General features: G+C 44.5%; 1 protein-coding gene across 1 annotated transcript in view; it reads right to left on the bottom strand.

The window, feature by feature from the left end:
* The window catches only part of syt1a (synaptotagmin Ia), a gene marked incomplete at its 3' end in the record, with an annotated part of 278,817 nt that overhangs the window by 24,237 nt on the left and 229,924 nt on the right, over positions 1–24,656 (bottom strand). The window contains exon 7 of the mRNA XM_083632089.1: positions 17,597–17,714. Coding sequence (XP_083488215.1) covers positions 17,597–17,714 — 118 coding nt within the window. The remainder of the gene's footprint in view (positions 1–17,596; positions 17,715–24,656) is intronic.

Raw genomic sequence — 24,656 nt, 5'->3', positions numbered from 1 at the left:
ATTGCACATCATTTACCAAAATGGATATACGTGTTTAAGATTTAGCTGTTGCAGAGAGATGAGTTACTTTGCTGTAATGCGCATGAGATTACTTTGAGACCATGTTTTTTTAATGAAAAAAACAACAACATGGTGTTCTGCATATCACCACATTCCATAGCTGCAGAGCAAGAGCCGACTGTACTGTCAAGGGTCATTTAAATTAAAGTCTTTTTCAACTCTTCCGCATGGGAGCGCGGCATGAGGGCAGTTTCTGGAGGGCTGCTGTGCTCAGGAGCCAATCAAAATAATTATTTCTGATTATACATTGGTTAATGAAAATAGCCACATCTTGTTGTCTGAGCTGTAATTAAGCATGGTAAACAGGAGAAGACTGATCCCAGGCCATCAATTACTTGTCCTCCTCTTCAAGTCGTGGCTGAGCCACATTGTGGATGCAGGCTAATTATTGTTATTATAGGGCTGCTCATTATTTCATCCATTTGCCATTTGAAGTCCATTCTCTGGGGAGAAAAGCACTTCTGGAGATGTTACCTCCTCAAACACCGATGAGATAATGAGATTCCATTAGTATAAATACATTTTTGGAAAAATAAGAATCTGGAAAGGATTTGGATGTCCTTTTATAGCATTTGTTTGAGATTTTGATAGACAAGCAAGTGTTGTGAACACATGTTGGTGTTTCACAAAAGAACACTATTACTATTACTACAACAGACATTAAAGTCTCTTAAATTCAAATTTCTTATAGCACTTATTTCTGATGTCCAAATGCTTGGTTCTCAAGTGTTTTGAAATGGTTAAATAAAGGTCAAATAAAATAAAAAATAAAATTCAAGGGAAACATAAACTATGGTGAAAAATGGTAATACAAAAAATATCACATAACACAACCAGTTAGCTCGTACATTGAATCTCACATAAATTGTGCAGTAACAATCTACATACTTAAACTTGGTAGTAACAGAAGTCAAAGTTCAAACTGCAAATTACAGTATATGCCGACTGTATTACAACCATGCACCGTGCTATTACTGTGTGTTAATAATTCACCCTGAATTCCCCAGACCAAAATACACACAGATAAAACACGCTCCAATTAACAGTGACATACAGAGATGACAAACTGTCTGGCTTCCCTGCTAATTTCCCTCCTGTGTAAGAGATTGGAGCATGAGACCTAGCCTTTTTTATTATTATTATTGGCTCGTCAACAGGGGTGACAGCTCGGGATGTTGACAATCCCACAAAGCAAATGGGCACAGGCGAGAGCTCACACCAGTGGCATCAAATGGAAGTAGGGGAGGGTTTTCTGCCAAATGGCCGCCCACAGATGAGAGGGAGCTGTGAGCTTTTAATGTGTAGCGTGCTACTGGACTGGAGGACGGTTAGGCTATACTGAAGGAGGGTTAGGCTGTACTGAAGGAGGGTTAGGCTGTACTGGAGGAGGGTTAGGGTGTACTGGAGGAGGATTAGGGTGTACTGAAGGAGGGTTAGGCTGTACTGGAGGATGGTTAGGCTGTACTGGAGGAGGGTTAGGCTGTACTGGAGGAGGGTTAGGCTGTACTGAAGGAGGGTTAGGCTGTACTGGAGGAGGGTTAGGGTGTACTGAAAGAGGGTTAGGCTGTACTGGAGGAGGGTTAGGGTGTACTGAAGGAGGGTTAGGCTGTACTGAAGGAGGGTTAGGCTGTACTGGAGAAGGGTTAGAATGCACTGGAGGAGGGTTAGGCTGTACTGAAGGAGGGTTAGGCTAGTGTACTGGAGGAAGGTTAAGCTAGAGTACTGGAGGAGGATTAGGGTGTACTGGAGGAGGGTTAGGGTGTACTGGAGGAGGGTTAGGGTGTACTGAAGGAGGTTTAGGCTGTACTGAAGGAGGGTTAGGCTGTACTGAAGGAGGGTTAGGCTACTGTACTGGAGGAGGATTAAGGTGTACTGGAGGAGGGTTAGGCTGCACTGGAGGAGCGTTAGGCTAGTGTACTGGAGGAGGGTTAGGCTACTGTACTGGAGTAGGATTACTGGAGGAGGGTTAGGCTACTGTACTGGAGGAAGGTTAGGCTGTGCTGGAGGAGGGTTAGGCTACTGTACTGGAGGAGCGTTAGGCTACTGTACTGGACGAGGGTTAGGCTACTGTACTGGAGGAGGGTTAGGCTACTGTACTGGAAGAGAGTTAGGCTGTACTGGAGGAGGGTTAGGCTACTATACTGGAGGAGGGTTAGGCTACTGTACTGGAGGAAGGTTATTCTACTGTACTGGAGGAGGGTTAGGCTACTGTACTGGAAGAGAGTTAGGCTGTACTGGAGGAGGGTTAGGCTACTGTACTGGAGGAGGGTTAGGCTACTGTACTGGAGGAGGGTTATTCTACTGTACTGGAGGAGGGTTAGGCTACTGTACTGGAAGAGAGTTAGGCTGTCCTGGTGGAGGGTTAGGCTACTGTACTGGAGGAGGGTTAGGCTACTGTACTGGAGGAGGGTTAAGCTACTGTACTGGAAGAGAGTTAGGCTGTACTGGAGGAGGGTTAGGCTGTACTGGAGGAGGGTTAGGCTACTGTACTGGAGGAGGGTTAGGCTACTGTACTGGAAGAGAGTTAGGCTGTACTGGAGGAGGGTTAGGCTACTGTACTGGAGGAGGGTTAGGCTACTGTACTGGAGGAGCGTTAGGCTACTGTACTGGAGGAGGGTTAGGCTACTGTACTGGAAGAGAGTTAGGCTGTACTGGAGGAGGGTTAGGCTACTGTACTGGAAGAGGGTTAGGCTACTGTACTGGAGGAGCGTTAGGCTACTGTACTGGAGGAAGGTTAGGCTACTGTACTGGAGGAGAGTTAGGCTGTACTGGAAGATGGTTTTATTAAAACTCAGATACAGGCCAGTCAGTGTTGGCCACCTCAAATATGATGGACATGAGGCGTCCGGGTAGTGCAGTGGTCGATTCCCTGCCTACCAACACGAGGGTCACAGGTTCAAGCTTCTGTGTTACCTCCGGCTTGGTCGGGTGTCCATACAGCCACAATTGTCCATGTCTGTGGGTGGGAAGCCGGATTAAGGGTATATGTGCCGGTCGCTGCACTAGTGCCTCCTCTGGTCAGTCAACGCGCTTGTTCGGAAAGCGAGTGTGTACTGTATAACCATACAGCAGTTTAGGTGTGCCTCGATGCGCACACAGATGGATCTGCTACGCACCTTTGCCCACATCGCATGCTTGCCCCCACAGGAAAATAAACACATGCACAGGATGAGATTCCTCTGTTTCCAGCAATGTGACAGTAAAAGCTTCCTTTCGGCAGAGCCAAACTAAAGAGGAGTCTCTCGATGTGAAAGCACAGTGGCAGCTTGGGATTTAGCGGAGCGTCTTGGGAGTGCATCGGTGATCCATCACGCTGTCTCTCCTCCCTAAAAGAGTCTTTGGCACCTCTGACTGATGGGAGCTGAATGTTGACAAGTAGATGGATTGACCCGATGCCAGTGGTGGGCAGAGAATTGAAAATCTATACTCAAGTAAAAGTATAATTACTCTGGGTGTCCGGGTAGTGCAGCGGCAGATTCCCTGCCTACCAACACAAGGGGGCGCAGGTTCGCGCCCCCGTGTTACCTGGTGTCCGTACAGGCACAATTGGCTGTCTGTGGGTGGGAAGCCGGATTAGTGGTATGTGTCCTGGTTGCTGCATAGCCCCTCCTCTGGTCAGTCGGGGCGCCTGTTCATGGCGGAGGGGAACTGGTGGGAATATTGTGATCCTCCCACGTGGTACGTCCTGCCGGTGAAGCTCCCCGCTGTCAGGTGAAAAGAAGCGGCTGGTGACTGCACTTATATCGGAGGAAGCATGCGCTAGTCTACGCTCTCACCAGATCGGCAGGGGTGGAGCAGCGACCGGGGTAGAAAAGGGGGAATTGGCCAAGTACAATTGTTGAGAAAAACGGGGTCATCTCTATGTTCCCACAGCCCTATATTCCCACAGCCCTATGTTCCCCCATTTCTATTCCCACAGCCTTATGTTCCACCAAGGATTTCCCTGCAAATTAGGCCCTATGTTCCCCTTCTGCTTCAGCACTTGAGGGAGACGGACGCTTTTCTGCTCGCTCTCTCCACCCCTCCTCTCCTGCACCTTTCCGTCTGCCTGCAATACCGCCCTAGCCGGAGCAAACTTACTTTCGTCTATTCGAAATGACAAATATGGATTTATTGGATTTACTAAGCTGGTCTCTCAACGCAAATCAACTAAACTTTGAGGAATGCGAGGTCCGGGGAACCCCCACCCTCTGCCCAGACGGATCTTTCGCCACGGGACACGGGAAGACAACAGCGATTGACCCTAGGCTGTGACGTCATGAAAATTGAGATGGGCGGTCAGTGAATTTGAACTGTGAAAAATGGTTTATATCTGGATTAAATCATGGAAATTTCCACTGATCTGCATAAGAAATGAACTAAGTTGGGATCCAGAGACTTGACACCTGTTCTGTTTGGTCTGTGTGACCTGAAAGGAATTCAGGCAACCAAAACATTTTCATTCTAATCTGGACTCCGAACTGCCAAGGACGCAGCAGCAATTCCTCCCCTGATATTTTCGTCTGCAACTACGCTCATCTATTCACCCCCCCGCCCTGACATCTGACACCTGAATTTTGGACTGAATAGACCGAGGCCATCTCCGCAGCAACGCTGTGTTCAGCCGGAGGGGGCTCAGACCTACACACACACACACTCATGGACCCTAAGAACTCATAGGCCAATCACACATGGTCACGCACGCACTCCCCCAGCACCACCCCATCCTCCACCATCCCCCACCACGTCCGACCGTCTCTATCAGCCCCCGCTGCCCTACTTACCTGATAGCCCTATGTTCCTCCATTTCTAAGAAATGTTCCTCCCATCAAAATTAGGCCCTATGTTCCCTCTAGCTTACATCCCCACAGCACCAGTATGGCCATTCCCTAATGCAGAGGTTCTCAAATGTTTTTCAGCCAAGGACCCCTTACAAGATAGAAAATATACCGGGGACCCCCTCATTCTGATTTGTGATTTTGGGCTAAGATTAATTGTTTCCACGGTAACGTGCTTGACTTTTAAATTGATAGGTTTGTTAGATTAGAATGTAATCCATGAACCTTTTTAGATTTAAAGCATAAAATATTTTCGTTGAACTGTGAAGCTTTTGTAAAAAAAAAAAGTTTTTATTTTTATTTTCCTGAAAACTTCTCGCGGACTTCCTGACAAAGTGCCACGGACCCCTGGGGGTCCCCGGACCCCCATTTGAGAACCACTGCCCTAATGCACATAACGTGTTGTTGCCCCGCCCCTTAACCCGTGCCCCCCCCCCCTTCCCCCCCCCAAAAAAGACCCAGACTGCAGTGTATGTAATAAGTAATAGGTAGTAGTATAGTAATAATGAGTAATCATACTGTAAAGGCAGGAATCTCTGTACTGTATGTCTGTGTGTCCTCATATCCTGGGGACAGTTTGTTCAGTTGACTTCACACTTGCCGGGTTGCTTGCATGGGACACGAGGAAGTCCAGTGTATGATTTTGTGCAATTTAGACACTTCTTTTTAGGGACAATGCATTTTAATGAGATGTAACAAGAATGGGCAGGACAGACATACTGTACAGTACATACATAGGGATAATCCCAAAACATAATGCTTCCGGACACGGCTATCACTGGAGGAGTAGGATAATTTTGCGTTATTTCGTTAAGTTTTTTTTTATCTATGAAAATGCTTGAAAGACAGGTGAAAATCTTTATTTTATTATTAAACAGAGGAAACAGGGCTGTGGGAACATAGGGCTGGGGGAATATAGGGCTGTGGGAATATAACGCTCTGGGAATATAGGGCTGTGGGAATATAGGGCTGTGGGAATATAGGGCTGTGGGAATATAGGGCTGTGGGAATATAGGGCTGTGGGAATATAGGGCTGTGGGAATATAGGGCTGGGGGAATATAGGGCTGTGGGAATATAGGGCTGTGGGAATATAGGGCTGTGGGAACATAGGGCTGTGGGAATATAGGGCTGTGGGAACATAGGGCTGTGGGAATATAGGGCTGTGGGAATATAGGGCTGTGGGAACATAGGGCTGTGGGAATATAGGGCTGTGGGAATATAGGGCTGTGGGAATATAGGGCTGGGGGAATATAGGGCTGTGGGAATATAGGGCTGTGGGAATATAGGGCTGTGGGAATATAGGGCTGTGGGAACATAGGGCTGGGGGAACATAGGGCTGTGGGAATATAGGGCTGTGGGAATATAGGGCTGGGGGAATATAGGGCTGTGGGAATATAGGGCTGTGGGAATATAGGGCTGTGGAAATATAGGGCTGTGGGAATATAGGGCTGTGGGAATATAGGGCTGTGGGAACATAGGGCTGTGGGAATATAGGGCTGTGGGAATATAGAGCTGTGGAAATATAGGGCTGTGGGAACATAGGGCTGTGGGAATATAGGGCTGTGGGAATATAGGGCTGTGGGAACATAGGGCTGTGGGAATATAGGGCTGTGGAAATATAGGGCTGTGGGAACATAGGGCTGTGGGAATATAGGGCTGGGGGAACATAGGGCTGGGGGAATATAGGGCTGTGGGAACATAGGGCTGTGGGAATATAGGGCTGTGGGAATATAGGGCTGTGGGGATATAGGGCTGTGGGAATATAGGGCTGTGGGAACATAGGGCCGGAGGAACATAGGGCTGGGGGAACATAGGGCTGTGGGAATATAGGGCTGGGGGAACATAGGGCTGGGGGAACATAGGGCTGTGGGAATATAGGGCTGGGGGAATATAGGGCTGCTGCCAAACTCCATGTTGCCTGTTACCTTGGTGCCAGTCATCAAGGATAAGACAGGCAAGGTGGGTAGCCTGGACAACTACCAGCCAATTGCACTTGCTAGTGTACTCTCCAAAGTTTTAGAGAAAATTTTACTATCTCGTTTAAATCCATATTTAGGCACTGTTGATAATCAGTTTGGGTTTAAAGCCAAGCATGGTACTGACGTGTGCATCTATGGACTGAAAGAAGTTATTGACATGTATAAAGGTAAAAACTCCTCGGTCCTAGTGAGTTTCATTGATGCTTCTAAGGCATTTGACCGTGTAAACCACCAGAAACTATTTATTAAGCTGAGGGAGAGGGGAGTGCCTTGCAATTTGATCAGAATCCTGGCATACTGGTATGCAAACCAGACTATGCAGATCAAGTGGGGCAACGTGGTCTCTGCTCCTTTTGGGGTTGGGAATGGTGTCCGTCAGGGAGGGCTTCTTTCTCCTGTGCTCTTTAATTTTTATATGAATGACCTTTCTGTGCAGCTCAGTAGCTGTAGAACTGGATGTGTGCTTGGTAACACTGTCATTTATCACTTTATGTATGCTGACGACCTGGCCATACTGTCGCCAAGCAGTGCGGGTTTCCAACAGCTGCTACATATTTGTTCTGACTATGGTGTACAGTTTGATGTAAAGTACAATGCTAAAAAGAGTCATTATGATCTTCAGGACAAGAGATGATAGGGATCTCTCCTTCCCATCCTTTTATCTGTCAGGACATGTGCTGGATGTGTGTAGCAGTACTAAATATCTGGGCCACATCATTAATGATCATATGAGTGATGACGATGACATGTACAGACAGCGACGCATGTTGTATGCACAAGCAAATATGCTGAGAAAGAAGTTTCATTTCTGCTCTGAAGAGATTAAGATAACCCTGTTCAAAGCCTATTGTACATCGCTTTATACTGCCCCCTTGTGGGTCAAGTTTAAGCAGGCTAGCATTCAGAAACTGCAGGTGGCCTACAATGACGGTATGAGAATACTGCTTGGGAGGCCAAGGTGTTGTAGTGCCAGTGAAATGTTTTGTGGTGTAGGGGTCAATACCTTTCATGCCCTACTGAGAAACCTGACCTATAAGTTTATTTGTCGTCTGAATGTTTCTCAGAATATCATAATCTTGCTTCTGACTCAGCCCAGTCTTAGTGCAATTAAGTATCAGTCCAGCACTTGGGCTCATTGGTACAGGCTCTTATTGTAGTATTTTTTTGATGTGCTGATGTTAATTGTGTAATTGTTTGATGTTGTGTTGCTGTTTTTTTTACTGTGTGTTTATATTGGACCTTGTGTCTGCTAATAACGATTGATTGATTGATTGATTGATTGATAGGGCTGGGGGAATATAGGGCTGGGGGAATATAGGGCTGTGGGAATATAACGCTCTGGGAATATAGGGCTGTGGGAATATAGGGCTGGGGGAACATAGGGCTGTGGGATTATAGGGCTGGGGGAACCTAGGGCTGTGGGAATATAGGGCTGGGGGAATATAGGGCTGGGGGAACATAGGGCTGTGGGATTATAGGGCTGGGGGAACCTAGGGCTGTGGGAATATAGGGCTGTGGGAATATAAGGCTGTGGGAATATAGGGCTGTGGGAATATAGGGCCGGAGGAACATAGGGCTGGGGGAACATAGGGCTGTGGGAATATAGGGCTGTGGGAATATAGGGCCGGAGGAACATAGGGCTGGGGGAACATAGGGCTGTGGGAATATAGGGCTGGGGGAACATAGTGCTGGGGGAACATAGGGCTGTGGGAATATAGGGCTGGGGGAACATAGGGCTGGGGGAACATAGGGCTGTGGGAACATAGACACGCTCCCAGAAAAACAGAGGGACAAATCTGGAGAAAAAAGTACATGTTACTTTCCATTTTAATAGTTTTTAGGCCGTGCAGGCCAGTGCAAAATAATCCGGGCGAAAACAGCTTGTTGATCCCAAAAAAATATTTATGAAGTAGGTAGGCTACAACAAATAAAGCTAGCCATACAATAGAGATATTAACAATCTCCCACTCTCTCTCCCCATCTCTTTCTCTCTACCCCTCTCTTCCTTACCTTACCCTTCTCTCTATCCATTTCCCTATCTGTCACAGAGTGGAAAAGTACTTGTTCCTTAAAAGAAATACAAATTAATAATGATACTACTACTACTAATAATAATAAAAAAAAACATCATCATCATCATCATCATAATCATAATAGTAAATATAGCCGCAAGCGGCAATGGCAGGGGTTCAAGCCTTGCGCAAATTGAACACCTAATAGTCCTTGAGGCAAATTTGTAGAGCACATTCAGGTGAACTTGTGGAAAAAGTTGCTTGAAAATTGGAGAAACAGCCTGGGAGTTACAAACGGGTGTGAAGTTACAGCATATTTTGCCTTAGTTACGTCTGCGGCGCCCCCCTTTGATCAAATTGCGAAATAGCATGTCAGAAATGCCATTTCAGATGAGGCTGAAAAGTTTGCAACCGATTATGCGAATGGAATGCTTACACCATAGACCCTGCCCACTTTCACCAATTATGACAATACTCCTGATTTTGACTAGGACATCCTCCTTGATATATCTGCCTACTTTCGCGATCATTGCAAACAGGTGCGGAGTTACAGCCTTTTTTGTGTTAAGCCACGCCCATTTCTGGCATTTATGGCGCCCCCTTTTGGTCGAATTACACAAAATCTGACGCACATGGTCTGGGATGGTCTCCGAAGATCGCCAACAAGTTTCGTGAAGATTCGTTAATCGGTCATGAAGTTATGACAATTTAGCTGAGAGGCCACGCCCTCTCACAACTTTAACAATTAATAACTCCGAAACGAAAGTAGATTGCAAAAATCCAACATTCAGGATTGTAGAGCTTGCTCCATAGATGCCTCCTGGCGATTCTGGTGGAAATCGGTCAAACGGTCTAGGTCTAGGAGATGTCAAAAATGTCTTTTCCAAACTTTTCAAAATATCTCAAAAAATTTCCAGACGGACCTTTAAGCTTAGTTCACACCGGGGACCCAAGCCTTGCCTACGCCTTGCCTTTACCCACGCTTTTAAATAGGCGTCCGTTTTAGTCAACGAGGCTGTGTACACCGGGTGCCTGAGCGTGAACCCTGTGTGTACCCACGCCTTGCCTGTGCCTTGCCGATTTTATCGTTTAGGCGTGAGTTCTATTTTCAAGCCGACTAGGCGCGTGCAGGCAGGCTTCTTCTGTCAAGCCATGAAAGAAAAACGCGACAATATCCGTGCGAAATGGCAAAGTCAACTGAATTTCAAAATAAAATGGAGTTACTACAACTGTGTTGAGCAGAGAGAGAGAGAGAGATTGACGGGTGGCTATCACGTGGGGCTTTCTCCCTGTCGGCAAACAAATCTTCAGGAGAGAGAATAGCGACCGAAGAAGCAAGATGGACAATGTTGTTGTGCCAGCACATATTCTTGCAAGATTACCTCTCTAAAAAGTCAGACTATAGTCAGACCTGGTTATACATATCCAGCATCAATAGAACATTAAATATATCAGATTTATTTTACCTACCCATGATAATTCGGGACCACACGTGAAAAAATACAGTCGGGAGAGAGGAGAGGCGCTTGTGACTCGGCTCCAGGTTCAGCGTGCAAAGGCGTGCGGTGTGATCGCAAAAGCGTGTAATAGGTTCACGCCCAGCTCAAGGTCTGCAGGCGTAGGCGTGGGTTGAGGCAAGGCAAGGCGTAGGTTCTCCGTGTGAATGTAGCGTTAGGCTCCTTATGGCAAGTTTGTAGAGCAGGTTCACCTGAACATGTGGAAAAAGAAAATTTGAAAATCGGACAAACGGCGTGGAAGTTATTGCCTTTAACGTAAAACCTTTAATTATAGCACCACCTTCAGGCCGATTCGAAAAATATTTCTTGAGCAGAAACTAGTACCCAATATCTGTCGTTGTGCTAAATTTCAGGTATCTGCAACCGATTATGTGAATGGACTTGATTTACAGCTATTACATGCTTACACCATAGACCCCGCCAAATTTCACCAATGATGACAAAACTTCTGCTCTTGACTAGGACATCCTCCCTGATATATCTGCCAAGTTTCGCGATCATTGGACAAACAGGTGCAGAGTTACGGCCTTTTTTGTGTTAAGCCACGCCCATTTCTGGCGTTTATGGCGCCCCCTTTTGGTCGAATTGCACAAAACTTGACACACATGGTCTGGGATGGTCTCCGAAGATCGCCAACAAGTTTCGTGAAGATTCGTTAATCGGTCATGAAGTTATGACAATTTAGCTGAGAGGCCACGCCCTCTCACAACTTTAACGATTAATAACTTTGAAACGAAAATAGATTTCAAAAATCCAACATTCAGGATTGTAGAGCTTGCTCCATAGATGCTTCCTGGAGATTTTGGTGGAAATCGGTCAAACGGTCTAGGAGGAGATGTCAAAAATGTGTTTTCCAAACTTTTCAAAATATAAAAAAAAAAAAATCAGACGGACCTTGAGGGTCCTTGAGGCAAATTTGAAGAGCAGGTTCACCTGAACATGTACAAAAAAAGTTTGAAAAACGGACAAAGGGCGTGGAAGTTATGGCCTTTAAGGTAAAACCTCTAATTATAGCGCCCCCTTCAGGCCAATTCGAAAAATATTCCTTGAGCAGAAATTAGCACCCAATATCTGTCATTGTGGCAAATTTCAGGTCTCTGCCATTTACCAACTCACGGGAATTTGCGTCGAGGCAGATGAACAACGACAATGACGAGAATAATAAACCAGCACAAAAACAATAGGGTTTCAGCCCCTTCGGGGCTTGAACCCCTAATAATACTCATGTGCATTACTTGTAATGCATTACCACCCACTCCTGTCGATTTGTGAGTCTTTCAATGCTGTATGTAGGAGTTCCACCTCTCCTCACCTTCAGAAGTGGCACATTCGGTTGCCATGGCACCTGACCCGCTATTCAGAGTAATGTGATAAATGTCATCCATTGATCCTAATCCTGTACTGGTGTATTGTGGGAGCTGGACCGAGGCAGCTTTCTATTTACACATTATTTTCTTCACTGTGCCAAACTGTCACCAGAATAAAATGACCTCACTCACTGTGCCAAACTCAGTCACCAGAATAAAATTACCTCACTCACTGTGCCAAACAAACTCAGTCACGAGAATAAAATGACATCACTGTGCCAAACCCAGTCGCCAGAATAAAATGACATCACTGTGCCAAACCCAGTCGCCAGAATAAAATGACATCACTGTGCCAAACTCAGTCTTCTTCTTCTTCTGTGGTGTTTTATGGCAGTTAGCATCCTTTATGTTGCATTACCGCCTCTTTCTGGATTTAGCCATCCACTGTATCCCCTACATTCTGTAAAACCCGATCCTCCTCTCACCCTCTCACGTCCACCCTCCCCCCAAACTCAGTCGCAAGAATAAAATGACATCACTGTGCCAAACTCAGTCACCAGAATAAAATGACATCACTGTGCCAAACTCAGTCACCAGAATAAAATGACATCACTGTGCCAAACTCAGTCACCAGAATAAAATGACATCACTGTGCCAAACTCAGTCGCCAGAATAAATGACATCACTGTGCCAAACCCAGTCGCAAGAACAAAATGACATCACTGTGCCAATCCCAGTCGCAAGAACAAAATGACATCACTGTGCCAAACCCAGTCGCAAGAACAAAATGACATCACTGTGCCAAACCCAGTCGCAAGAACAAAATGACATCACTGTGCCAAACCCAGTCGCAAGAACAAAATGACATCACTGTGCCAAACCCAGTCACCAGAATAAAATGACCTCGCTTTGCCAAACTCAGTCACCAGAATAAAATGACATCACTGTGCCAAACCCAGTCGCAAGAACAAAATGACATCACTGTGCCAAACCCAGTCACCAGAATAAAATGACCTCACTGTGCCAAACTCAGTCACCAGAATAAAATGACCTCACTGTGCCAAACCCAGTCGCTAGAATAAAATGGCATCACTGTGCCAAACCCAGTCGCTAGAATAAAATGACATCACTGTGCCAAACCCAGTCACCAGAATAGAATACGTTTCTGGAGTCCACAATCTCCACGTGAATTTGAAACAAAGCAGCAGTTAATTTGAAAACCTCGCTGTCTTTCTAATGTTAAACACAAATCAAACAACTTTAACAACTTTGGTTATGGTTCGACAAGTAAAACAACTTGGTTAAGGTTAGGGTTATGGTTTGGGTTAAGCTCAAATAACAGAAATGTTAAATGCGACTTACGTTTGAATGTAGACTTTGAACACGCTGGGAAATTAACACAGCTCTCCAGTGTGAAAGCTAAGTTTTTACGCCACAACACCCTTACTGGCCACCATGCTATTTCAATAGAAGACTCTGATGTTTATAACATTGATACACGTATCTAGAAACCTGATATGCCACATATTTTTGGTTCAGAATTGAAACTATGGGCCCTATCTTGGTACAGGCGCTATCTGCTTTTGCGCTTGCGCACCTGTTTGCGTGCCTCAACGCCTGCTTTATCGTCCCTGCAGGGATGATAGCAGTCCACCTCGCGCAAGTGTCCAGGTGTTATTCCGAGTTTTGGACCCTCCCGCCCGCCGCCAAACGCATCCCCACCTCTTGGGAGCATATCGTCGCTGTCGCGGCAGGACCCAGAATATCCATTTTTTCAGATTTTTATTTTTTGTCATGAATCAATGCCATTGGTCACCCTTCACGTCTCTGTGGGTTTTACCAAATGCAACCAATGGAAAAGCATTAAAACGAGCTTGTGAGTAATTCTCGTAACGCCATTCGCCCTCAATCTGTCAGTCAAACCTCGAAATTCCTCCCCTACCTCCGTCTGTACCCCCCCCCCACGCAGGACATTAAACCCGGAAAAGTCACACGGCAGACGTGCTGTGTATTTCTGATATAGTTTTGTTTAATCCTGGCTTCCTCTGACGTGAATAGATCAATAAAATGTTTTCCAGTTATTCCTAGGCTGCAAACTTGTTTTAACATGCAAATCGGAGTGGTTTCTGACGAGAATAAAGTAATGGCAACGTTACGTTATGTCAGACTGTTCTCATCCCCATGGCAAAGCCTTCCCTCGGCCATGAGAGGCAAGGAGCCCTGCTGCACGGCTGCGTGCGCCCCCGCGGCCCGGAGCTTGCGACTCGTGCATGTGCATACCAGAGGGGAGGCGGCCATCAGCGCCTGACTGGCCGGGAGAAAGTGCTTCCAAGTCGGACTGATAATATAAACAACATCATTTGAGCTTATCCAGGTAAGATATTAATAAAGTAATGACACATTCAGTGGGAAACTAACTATAATTAAGACATGTGCCAACTTTGAAGACGTTTGGTTCAGTATTTTAAGAGCAAACAGGTTTTTTTAACTTCCTGAAAAGTTGCTGTTTTGGAGATTCGATGTCCTGCCGTGACAGCGACGATATTGTAAAGATTTATACAGAAACGTAACTGTTGATATAATTATATAATTGATTGGGTAGACGTGACCTCCCTGTTTTTTTAAGTTAAAACAGCCCCGAAATGGGGAGGCAATTCTTGGCGTGGGTGCGCAACCGCGCACGGCACCTGCCGCAGGCGCAAATTCAGTTCAGTTCAGTTCAGTTTTTATTTATTTATAGTGCAACATCACCCCAAGGGGTCTCTGTACACTTCACAACAAAGCAGTTCGGAATATATGACACAAACATATGCACAATACACAAGCCTATGCAGAGACAATCAAATAGGCAAGAGTAGCACAGAGTAAAATCTACAACAGAAAACTAGAAAACATCAATAGATGGAGGAGCCATAATGCACAGAGAAAAGGTTTAAAAATGTCAATAGTGTTAGCTTATCTAACAGTCAGGGGAAAAGCATTCCAAAGACACGGGGCACGGTGTGTGAATGCTCTGGCCCCGACTGTTTTTTTCTTGTACCTGGTGACTGTCAGGTAACCAGCATATTGGGAGCGTAGTGACCGTCCCGGAATGTAGGGTTTAACTAAGTCGGCGAGATAGGATGGTGCGAGTCCATTCAAGGCCTTGTAGGTCAAGAGGAGTACCTTGAAATCGGCCCTAGCCTGTATCGGGAGCCAATGCAGGGCTATGAGTGTAGATGTAATGTGATCAAATTTCCTTGTTCTGGTAAGGACTCTAGCTGCTGCATTCTGAACTAATTTAAGACTGTTGGTTGTAGTTAATGGTAGACCAGAGAAGAGTGAATTACAGTAATCTATTCTTGAAGTGATAAAAGCATGTATCAGAGTTTCAGCATCCGTCAGTGATAAAATCGGGCGGATCCTAGCTAAGTTGCGTAAATGGAAAAAAGCAGATTTGGTGGTGTTTTTGATGTGTTGAACAAAGGATAATGATGGGTCAAGAACTACTAGATTTCTAACTGTCGGTTTTTGTGAAATGAAATAGCCATCTAGGTTTATGGTTATATTACTAAACTGGTGTCTATGTTCTGATGGGCCAACTAGCAGCATCTCTGTTTTGTTGGAGTTGAGGAGTAGGAAGCTTCTACACATCCAGGTTTTGACTTCAGTTAAACAGGTTGTAAGATTGAGAAGGTTGGAGGAGTCGTTGGCTGTAATAGGGATGTAGATTTGAGTATCGTCGGCATAACAGTGAAAGTTTATGCCGAATTTTCTAAAGATGTGTCCTAGGGATAACATGTATACACAGAAGAGAATGGGACCAAGAACTGAACCTTGTGGAACACCATATTTGACACTTGAAAGATCAGACATGGAGTTATTAAATACTATACGATGTGATCTGTCGGATAAGTATGAACGAAACCAGTCAAGAGCTAGTCCCTTGATACCGGCAAGGTTTTCTAAGCGATCGAGGAGGATGGCGTGGTCGACCGTGTCGAACGCGGCACTCAGGTCAAGGAGCAGCAGAACAGAGGTCCGATCTGAGTCCATAGCTAATAATAGATCATTTATAACTTTGACCAGTGCTGTTTCTGTGCAGTGGTGGGGTCTGAAACCAGACTGAAAGCTGTCAAAGCGATTGTTTTTTGAGAGATGGGCTGTGAGCTGACTGGAGACGACTCTTTCGAGCAATTTGGATATGAAGGGGAGGTTAAATTGAAGGCGTGCCAAGTCATCTGTGCCCCCAAAATGCCAGCGCAAACGGGATTTGGGCACCAGAATTATTCACGTGTGGCCAGGCAATGCCTGGGCGTTACATCAATCAAACCAATCAGATTCCTGTCTCGCAATCGCTGTAATAAGAGTTTGCGCAAGGCATGCAATATGCTGTAATTCTCTCCATGCGTAATTTGGATAGGCATATCTCACAATAACACCATCATATCAAATACCTGTTAAAAACATCTGTGATTTGATAAAATTTGGGTTCTTTTTCTGACTGGGAAATAGAATGTTTGCAGCGGGGAAACGGCGGAGACAAGAGAAAAGATGGGAGGATTTAGAGTGGACTCAATTAAAACTCTGTGAAACAGTGAGAGCTGCCAACTCATGCCGAGGACAGACAGAGATGGAGAGAGCTTGTCGACAGATCGTCTGTGGTGCCAACGACCCTCCGGGTTATGGGATAGGTGAAGGTGAATAGCCTATTGCAAGTAGACTACAATGTCCAACAAGTTTTCTCAATTAACACCACGCCATTAACACCTCTTTGCGATGTGATAAAAGATTCTCACTGAATTATCTGCTAATACCCCATTTTAGCAGCAGAATTTGATGTCCTGGCGTGGCATGTCCGTGCGTAATGACGTATCCAAAAGGAATTCATCTGCACTGCGCTGCGCAGCATGGAGATTATGGTGCGCTCAAGCGCAGCGGGGTATTTCTGCGCTTAAGAGGTGCTTTTCAAAGCTCTTAGCGCAAAGTAATTGCGCGCATGCTGACGATAGGAGAATGCCATCTGTGTCCCCGCATTTAGCGCGGACACGCCTGGTTTGGCATGTGGCACGCCTAACTCATGCATGTCCAGTACAATTATAACAGGCATAGAGGTAATAGCATGGCAGGGAGAATACAAATGCGCTTGTGCACGCCCCCAATTTGCATTGCGTGCAGCGTTAAACGAGCGCAAACACTAAATTACTGCTTTTGCGACGATAGGGCCCTATGTATCATGCATTGCAGAAATGTACAACGCTGACATTTTACTCTGGCAACCAGGCTGCTGTGCCACAACACACTCTGTTCATTAGCGCCGACTAACCGTTAGTGGTGGAGTGTGTGGTTGTGTGTGTTCTCGCCACCCACCACACAGTGCGGTTCCATTTCCACCCACGCCACTCAATCCTACACACAGTTGCCGCTCAATTAGTTTCTTTAGAGAGAATTGATGGTATAATTGTTTGTTCTCTTCTTTATTTATTTTTTAGATTTTTTAAAGATCAATATCTCCTCTAGAGTGAGGTTTTGTTGAGATATTTTCCAGGTTTTACAATGCAACCGGTATCTCAGATGCCGTCTGTTTTTCTTTGACGAGTGTAATTGCGGCCGGTGACGTAAACGGGGGGTTGTTAAAGAAAGAGAAAGAGAAGAAAGTGACATGGTTGTGGGAAAAGTATGTGCTGCAGTAGATGTGTAATCACAGACAATGGGCCTGTCACAGGGAAAGTCGACGGGCATGCACGCACGCACGCATGCACGCGCGCACGCACACACACACACACACACACACACACACACACACACACACACACACACACACACACACACACACAAACACACACACACGCACACAAAAACACACACACACACACACACACACACACACACACACACACACAAACAAACAGAATTCTCCTCACCTGACAAGCCTCCCACATCCATTTTCTTCAGGTTTTTGGCCTCTAGAATGACCACGGTCAGCTTGCCGGCGGTGGGCACGTACCGCAGTGAGAAGCAGATATCGCCCAGCTTCTCTTGCTGTTGGGAACACAGAGGCACAGCAGAGATGAGAACAGTTACAGATGCACATACAAAACAAAAAGAATCAACAAAAAAACACGCTTAAACCCCAGTTTACTGCATCGCATCCTCGCCACAGATGCCCACACAGAGGCAGGGATAGGTGAAAACAACAACAACATCAACATCATCAACAGCTTGTAAATTCCTATCCAAAGCACATTTTGTGATTGTTAGCTGCACACTGCAAGCACCATGTATGTCTTTATATCAAAATTATGTTATTGATGTTATTGAAAGGTATGTAAAAAAAGCTGTTTGCAATAATTACAGTGTCCAGTTCAGAGTTTTGAGACAACTGTGACATGCAGAAATCCATTGGAAGCTATTTGCATTATCAGATTATCATCAGAGTTTTTTAATGTTTATGTTGATGCTTTTGATGTAAATACATGAATAGAGGACACACATTTCACTACATATTCATAGAGCTTTCTGCTCGCTACAGACTGCAGTGCGCATACAAATAGAACTGTCAACATACCTCCTAAATGCATGCATTTCAGTTCAGTAGGCAGCGGTGTTGGAGGCTAACATGTTATTTAGTAACCACATCCTTATTAGCCTGGTGTCCAGCCCCAATGAATCCATCATTAGGGTCTGGGCACAAGCCTATCCACCACTGATTCAGTCACGTATTTTTCAGCCCCAACTGATTGGTTGCTGTCTGTTGTCAAGCATCGAACACTTTGACGAATCGCAGCAGCAAAGCAAGACGACTTCGACGATTCTGCGCCAAAGAACTTAAATTGATAAGAACTAAAGCCTAATCGGTTGTTCCACTCAGTGGTTCCACTGCAACATCAAGGCGGGAGTGCTGTTGTCAAAAAGGCACAACAGCTTCATCGCTTACCTTCAATAGCCTACTCTTTGTCTGCTACATCCCGTACCTACACTGGCAACCGTTAACGTTAACTTGAGCAGCAAGCCACAAGCAGCTCGGCCAAAGGATTTGAAAGCTGATGGGTTACTGGAAAGAGCGTGACTCGAACTGGTTAACAAGCAAAACGTTTGGTCATCACACTGGCGTTTTGAGCCCAGTGAATTGATAACGAAACTATCCGCATATAAATTCCAAGAATCTTCAATTAAATTGTTAAAAGAATATTTAGTTAACAGACGACAATGCGTTATGTTTAATGGCACAATGTCTGAAATGAGGGACCTCCATGTGGGAGTACCCCAAGGAAGCTGCCTCGGTCCTTTATTGTATGCAATTTTTGTTAATGATTTGCCATTAATTCTGTACAATGCATCAATGGAAATCTTTGCAGATGACACCACCATGTATGTCGCTGTGGATAAATCAGAGTCTGTTAATAGGCTGTTGCAAGATGAATTGATGCTTGTTTCCAACTGGGTAAGTGAAAATAAATTAAGATTAAATGTTACAAAAACTAAAAGTATAATGATAGTCTCCAGATATGCATCTAGATCAAATCCAAAACTAAATCTGGTTCTCAACTGTGTAGATATCGGTAGGTCAGAGAGGCCAAGCTGTTGGGTGTGGTAATTCAAGAAACGCTTTCTTGGTCGAAACACATCAACAACATGGTGTCTAAAATGAGCTGTTGTACCTCAATGATCAGAAGGTGTAGAAATCTGTTGACTAATAGTACAGCGAGGCTTGTACTACGATCTTTGGTCTTATCACGCTTGGACTACTGTCCAGCCATATGGTCCAATGCCTCTAAGCTTGACCTGAACAGACTCCAGCTCGCTCAGAACAGGGCGGCACGCCTCGCTCTATGCTGCTCTGTGAGGAGCGGTGTCGGTGGGATGCATGCCGCTCTGTCCTGGATGACAGTGGAACGAAGGATAGCATGTACTGTAGCCTTGTAACTGTTTTATTTAACATCTGGAATACTGGGAAACCAGAGGGCTTGTACGCACAACTGGACCCAACTAAGTCTAGACATGGATATACCACAAGGCAAGCATTAGATTCACGGTTTACTCTACCTCTACCAAAAACAAATGCACTGAAAAAGACGGTAATGTATAGAGCAGTTGCTTACTGTAATAAAATACAGAGAAATATAACTATGGTAAGGAACAAATTTATGTTAAAACAAGGCCAGGTCGAAACCTGGCATAGGCCCGTGTGCTGCTAATTTGAGTGGGAAGAGGGAGAGGATTTGCTAGTGTAACAGACTGTTCTGTATCTGTTAATGTCTACTCTTATTGTGAAGTCCGGAAGAGGAAGTGGACTGTTGGTTCACTCTCTCTAGCTCTCTCGCCCCTGACCAAGAAGAAGTGGCAGCAGCTTCCAACAACAACGAAGCGGTCTCTGACTCCTTATTTCAACCATCGACCTATATAAAGATGGACGCCATTTCAGGTCCCATTTAGTGAAGCCGCTGCATGTTAGATCGCCGCCCTGACGGCTGAATCCAGTATAAGGCCCGCCTCCCCATGTTAGTGGATGGGAAAATCACAACCGAAATAATCACAGTATACGTCAGATAATTTTTTTCCAAAGGTGGTTTGTATCATTTTAGATAGTTATTATCATGCTAATGCCTGTGCAAGTGGTCATTTTTCTGATCAGTTTGTTTGTAAGTAGTTATTTGACATATAAAAAGGGATAAAAATGGATGATTGACAGCTGTGGCAGCCAGTCAGACTCTCAAGCCGTCATTGGCTGGACAGGCTCTGCACATTATAGATCTATCGTCATAGACAACAACACACGGCTTCATGTTATCTAACGCTCCCTGGAAGTCGGGTGGCTCATGTTGGCTGTGCTGGCTACCAGACATCAATGGACCCCAATAAAAAGAACATTGTTTTGAGGAATGAAAACAAATGTTTTGTGCGCGAGGAATTAACGTTGGTTGGGGACTGAAGTAAGTTCAGAAAATATGTGTTTTATGAGTTACTCCAGCTACGTTATAGGTACACAATGGTTTTAACATGCAGGTTAGCATTAGCGTTAGCTGCTTGCGCTAGTCGGCTGTTTTTCATATTACTATAACTTAACAACCGATAACGATAGCTGGAATAACACAATAATAGACACATATTTTCAGAACTGACCAGGTTGTCCAACTGACAGGAAATGTGTTTTATAACGTTAACTCCCGTCCCGGGTATAAGATGAGATGAGGCCTATTAGTACACAACCACCATTAGCTCATCGCTAACGGGTTAGCATGACATACAAACAAACGTTTTATTTTTTGTAGGCTATTAAAGCAACAAACGTTTTTATATGCATATCTGGGGGAAATGCTTTGACTGTGGGGATGTTCGTTCTTCACAAACTCCTCTCTTAGTAACGATATACCAGGCAATAGACCAGGCAGCCTGGCTCACGCACTCACTGGGCTAACGTTAGGTTGGGCTGCCCACACACTGTACCGGGGGGGTACAACAACGTAGCCTCACGGTTAGATATGTTAAACCAACATTTGCGCCAAAAGAAATGTAATCATAAAGTTAATCAAAATGCCACGGAAACATTAGGCTAGGTTAGTCAACACAGCAATCCCCCCAGTGAGGCTGAGGGTGAGTGAGTGGCCTGCCTCCACTTCCGGCCCGGGCTGAGAGCGCTGAGAGCACTCAGCAGTCAGCAGCAGCCCGGAGGTCTGAAATCTCCGACAACCAAAATCAGATTTTCGTACAGGCGTCATTTTGATAAACTGATCTCATAGTGGGACTCTTCCTGGTTACTTTTGGCGAGACAAAAAATATTACAACTTAAAGTGTTATATTTACAGAGCTAGACTGTATATAAATACACAACGCACTGTGCGCATTCTAGAAACAGCAGCTCTACATAAGAAAGTTCAGAGGGGCGTGGAGATCTCAGAGGTTCTAAATCAAGGGCGCTACTGCGCAGACTCTGGTTCACTGATCTGGCCGGATTTTGGCTTCAATAAAACATACAGGGAAGAGATAGGAACGCTCTCTCCATGCATATTATATCTCAATGATTTCAACACATGAACAATATATAGAGAACCCAAAACGCTCGGTTACATTGGTGGTCGAAGGTGACGTCAGCGGTGGTCGTCTCTGACCCACAATTTTTATTTATTTGAACGTGTTGGACCGTGGTGAGCACTGTTTGGTTAGCTTAGCTGTGTAGTGGCTACAGTTAACTGGCTGGCCGAATCACACTTTATTATTATTATTTTCACGTCAGTAAAACGTCACCAAGCACCTTGATACAACAATAGCACTGTATATAAGCCAGCAAAACTGTTAATGAGGTGTTTAATTGTAAACTGTGTGTTTTGTGTTGAGATATGTACCGAGATAACGTACTTTGCGCTAAGCTAACGTTAGCATACTTGCAGGTCCATTCCATTAACGTTATGTGCCGAATTTACTATGCCGAGGAATTTGAACATTTATCTGTCAGTGCAATGGTAGATTTTCATGACCGGAGAATATTATTTGATTGCTTCATTATTGCTTGCATCCTAATAAACAGATTGCCTCCAAAGATTGTGTTGTTGTGTATAATGTGCTAAATCATGTGACATGTAGGCTATCGCATGCAGACAAGCTCATTCTCCATTGTCTGGTGATGGGCACAGTTGGATAAAAATGATAGATGTCTGTAAATTAATATAAATGTTGATGTTGAGTGAATGCCAAATGGACCAACCCTGGAACAGACGAGAAGAGGAAGAATAGAAGAATTAACAACCTTCAAGTCCCTGCCAGCAGCCTTCAAATCTCCAGACTTCAAGTCCTTATATGTAAAATGTGATGTCTGTAATAATTTGGCATACAATACATAGCCTACACCATTCAGCATGCATTTCGATATTTCAAACTTTCAGAATGTTCCTCCTAATTATTCCCATGTTTCCCAGGAGTTATTTTGATCAACATTGTGTTATAGCTAGCTAGCACAATACATAGCCTACACCATTCAGCATGCATTTCGATATTTCAAACTTTAAGAATGTTCCTCCCAGGGCTGGTCACTTAGCATTTTCAGAAGGAGCACGTGTGCCCCTAAGTTGAAAAAAGTAGGAGCACACAAAGAATTTTAGGGGCATGATAAAAAATGTATTAAATAATGCGTTTCTCCTTAATAAAGGGATATTTGGAGACATTTTTAAACAAATAACATTTATTTGAATATGAAACGTACACTACGTTTTAAAGTGAATTCATGTGCAACTGAGGTATATTTTCAAAACGGCAAGTTACATTCCTCAAATTAAATTCACAAACCTGTAGAACAAGAGTGCAGAGAGAATACAAATAAAATAAAATAATCAATCTTAGACGTGTGCGGGCTGCAGAGAGAGTGCAGAGAGCGTAAGCTAGAGAGGAGAGTACGTGGCTTCAGTGACTACGTTTACATGCACATATTCTGCTTTTTGCCCATATTCGGAAAATGACAATATTCCGACTAAATTAATAATCCACTAGTATTCCCATTTACATGCAGCCGTAGCTCGCCCTCCCCGACACGTGAGGGATGGGGGGGGGAGAGAGAGAGAGAGAGAGATGCAAGTAGGCGGAGCCGCAGAGTTTTTCTTTTGAGAATAAACAGAGCAGCACTATTCTTACGAGCATCACTTGGTCCATTTCAGGAGCTTGCTGCTGAAAAGTTTGGTGTTGCGCATCCAAGTCTTTAATAAAAAAGTAGGCTAGTAGCCTACGTTATTACCTCGCAGGCTCGCAAGCATTGTGGACTTCCGTGGGCACTGGGTGGGCACTATGACTACTCTCTCTCTTTAAATTAGGGCTGCCACAAACGATTATTTTGATAGTTGACTAGTCACCATATTGCACAATTACTCAATCGCTCTGATTTAGCTATCATCAGCTTCTAAATTTAGCTTCAAGTTGTTTTAAGCATGTGCCAAATAAAAATAAAGACAATTAAGATGATAATTCACTCAAAAATAATATTTTCATGAACTTTAAAGTTTAGAGCATGTAGCAGAATATTTATTTCTGGCATCAATGTACTTGCAATAAATGTAATATAGTGCAAATTGCAAAACTGCAAAATAGTACACATTGAAATTGAAAACATATAGCGCAATGAAATATGTACTATCCATTGAATGAATAATGCAAAATAAAATTAGGGCACTACTACGTGGAATGGAAATGGAACCAAAAACTATTCACTATGTATGCAACCAAAATATCAACAAAAATTTATTGTTTCAGTCTTCTCAGGCATCAAACACATTTTTAAATGTCGTAAGTAGAGTGCAAACTGCGGAGTAAAATGAGGTTTCCAGTATTCCCGTCAGCAACACATGAGCTTAAAGGCCGGCTTTACCGTGGGGAATATGAATATATATTAAATCTCACGCCCCTAAGGTTTTCGAATCCGTTGAAATTTTTGAAATTGGTTGTTTCCCGCCAGAGATATCACCAGAAATCTACTCTGTGTGGAGGGGGGGGGGTGGTGGAGGGGAGGGGCGGGTGCGGGGACCCGAAATACTACATTTCCCACAATGCACTGGGCTCGCGTGGCCTTCGTTTTCATGCCCACCCCTCAGGCATTTGGCTGATATCAAACTCCAGTAGGTGGCGGTAATGCACATATATGTTTGCCAACCGCCATAAAACTCAAAGAAGAAGAAGAAGAAGGCTTCGACAATAAAAGATACAAAGAAGAAGAAATAAATCGAAAATAAAATTGCACCAAATTGCACCAAATGTAAACGGTAGTATATATGTCGGGAGATGTCTTCATAAAAAAATTCTCATGCATTTTAAGGCATTTTCGTAGGAGTTACGCGCATCTGATGTTGTAACTATTTTCTGTAAAAATGGGTAAAAATGGGTACATTGCTCAGCGTTGATTTCGTTACTTCAACTCACCTACTACTAGATGTAAAATTTGACGAGCTTTCCAATGCCGCCAGTCCCGTGTCTTTTGGTGCTTCCGTTCCCGAGAAAATCGTCTCT

Source organism: Poromitra crassiceps (genome assembly GCF_964638095.1).
Source record: "Poromitra crassiceps genome assembly, chromosome: 2".
Taxonomy (NCBI): Eukaryota; Metazoa; Chordata; class Actinopteri; order Beryciformes; family Melamphaidae; genus Poromitra; species Poromitra crassiceps.
Note: the sequence above shows the minus strand (reverse complement) of the source record. Positions and strands in the feature narration are given on the sequence as shown.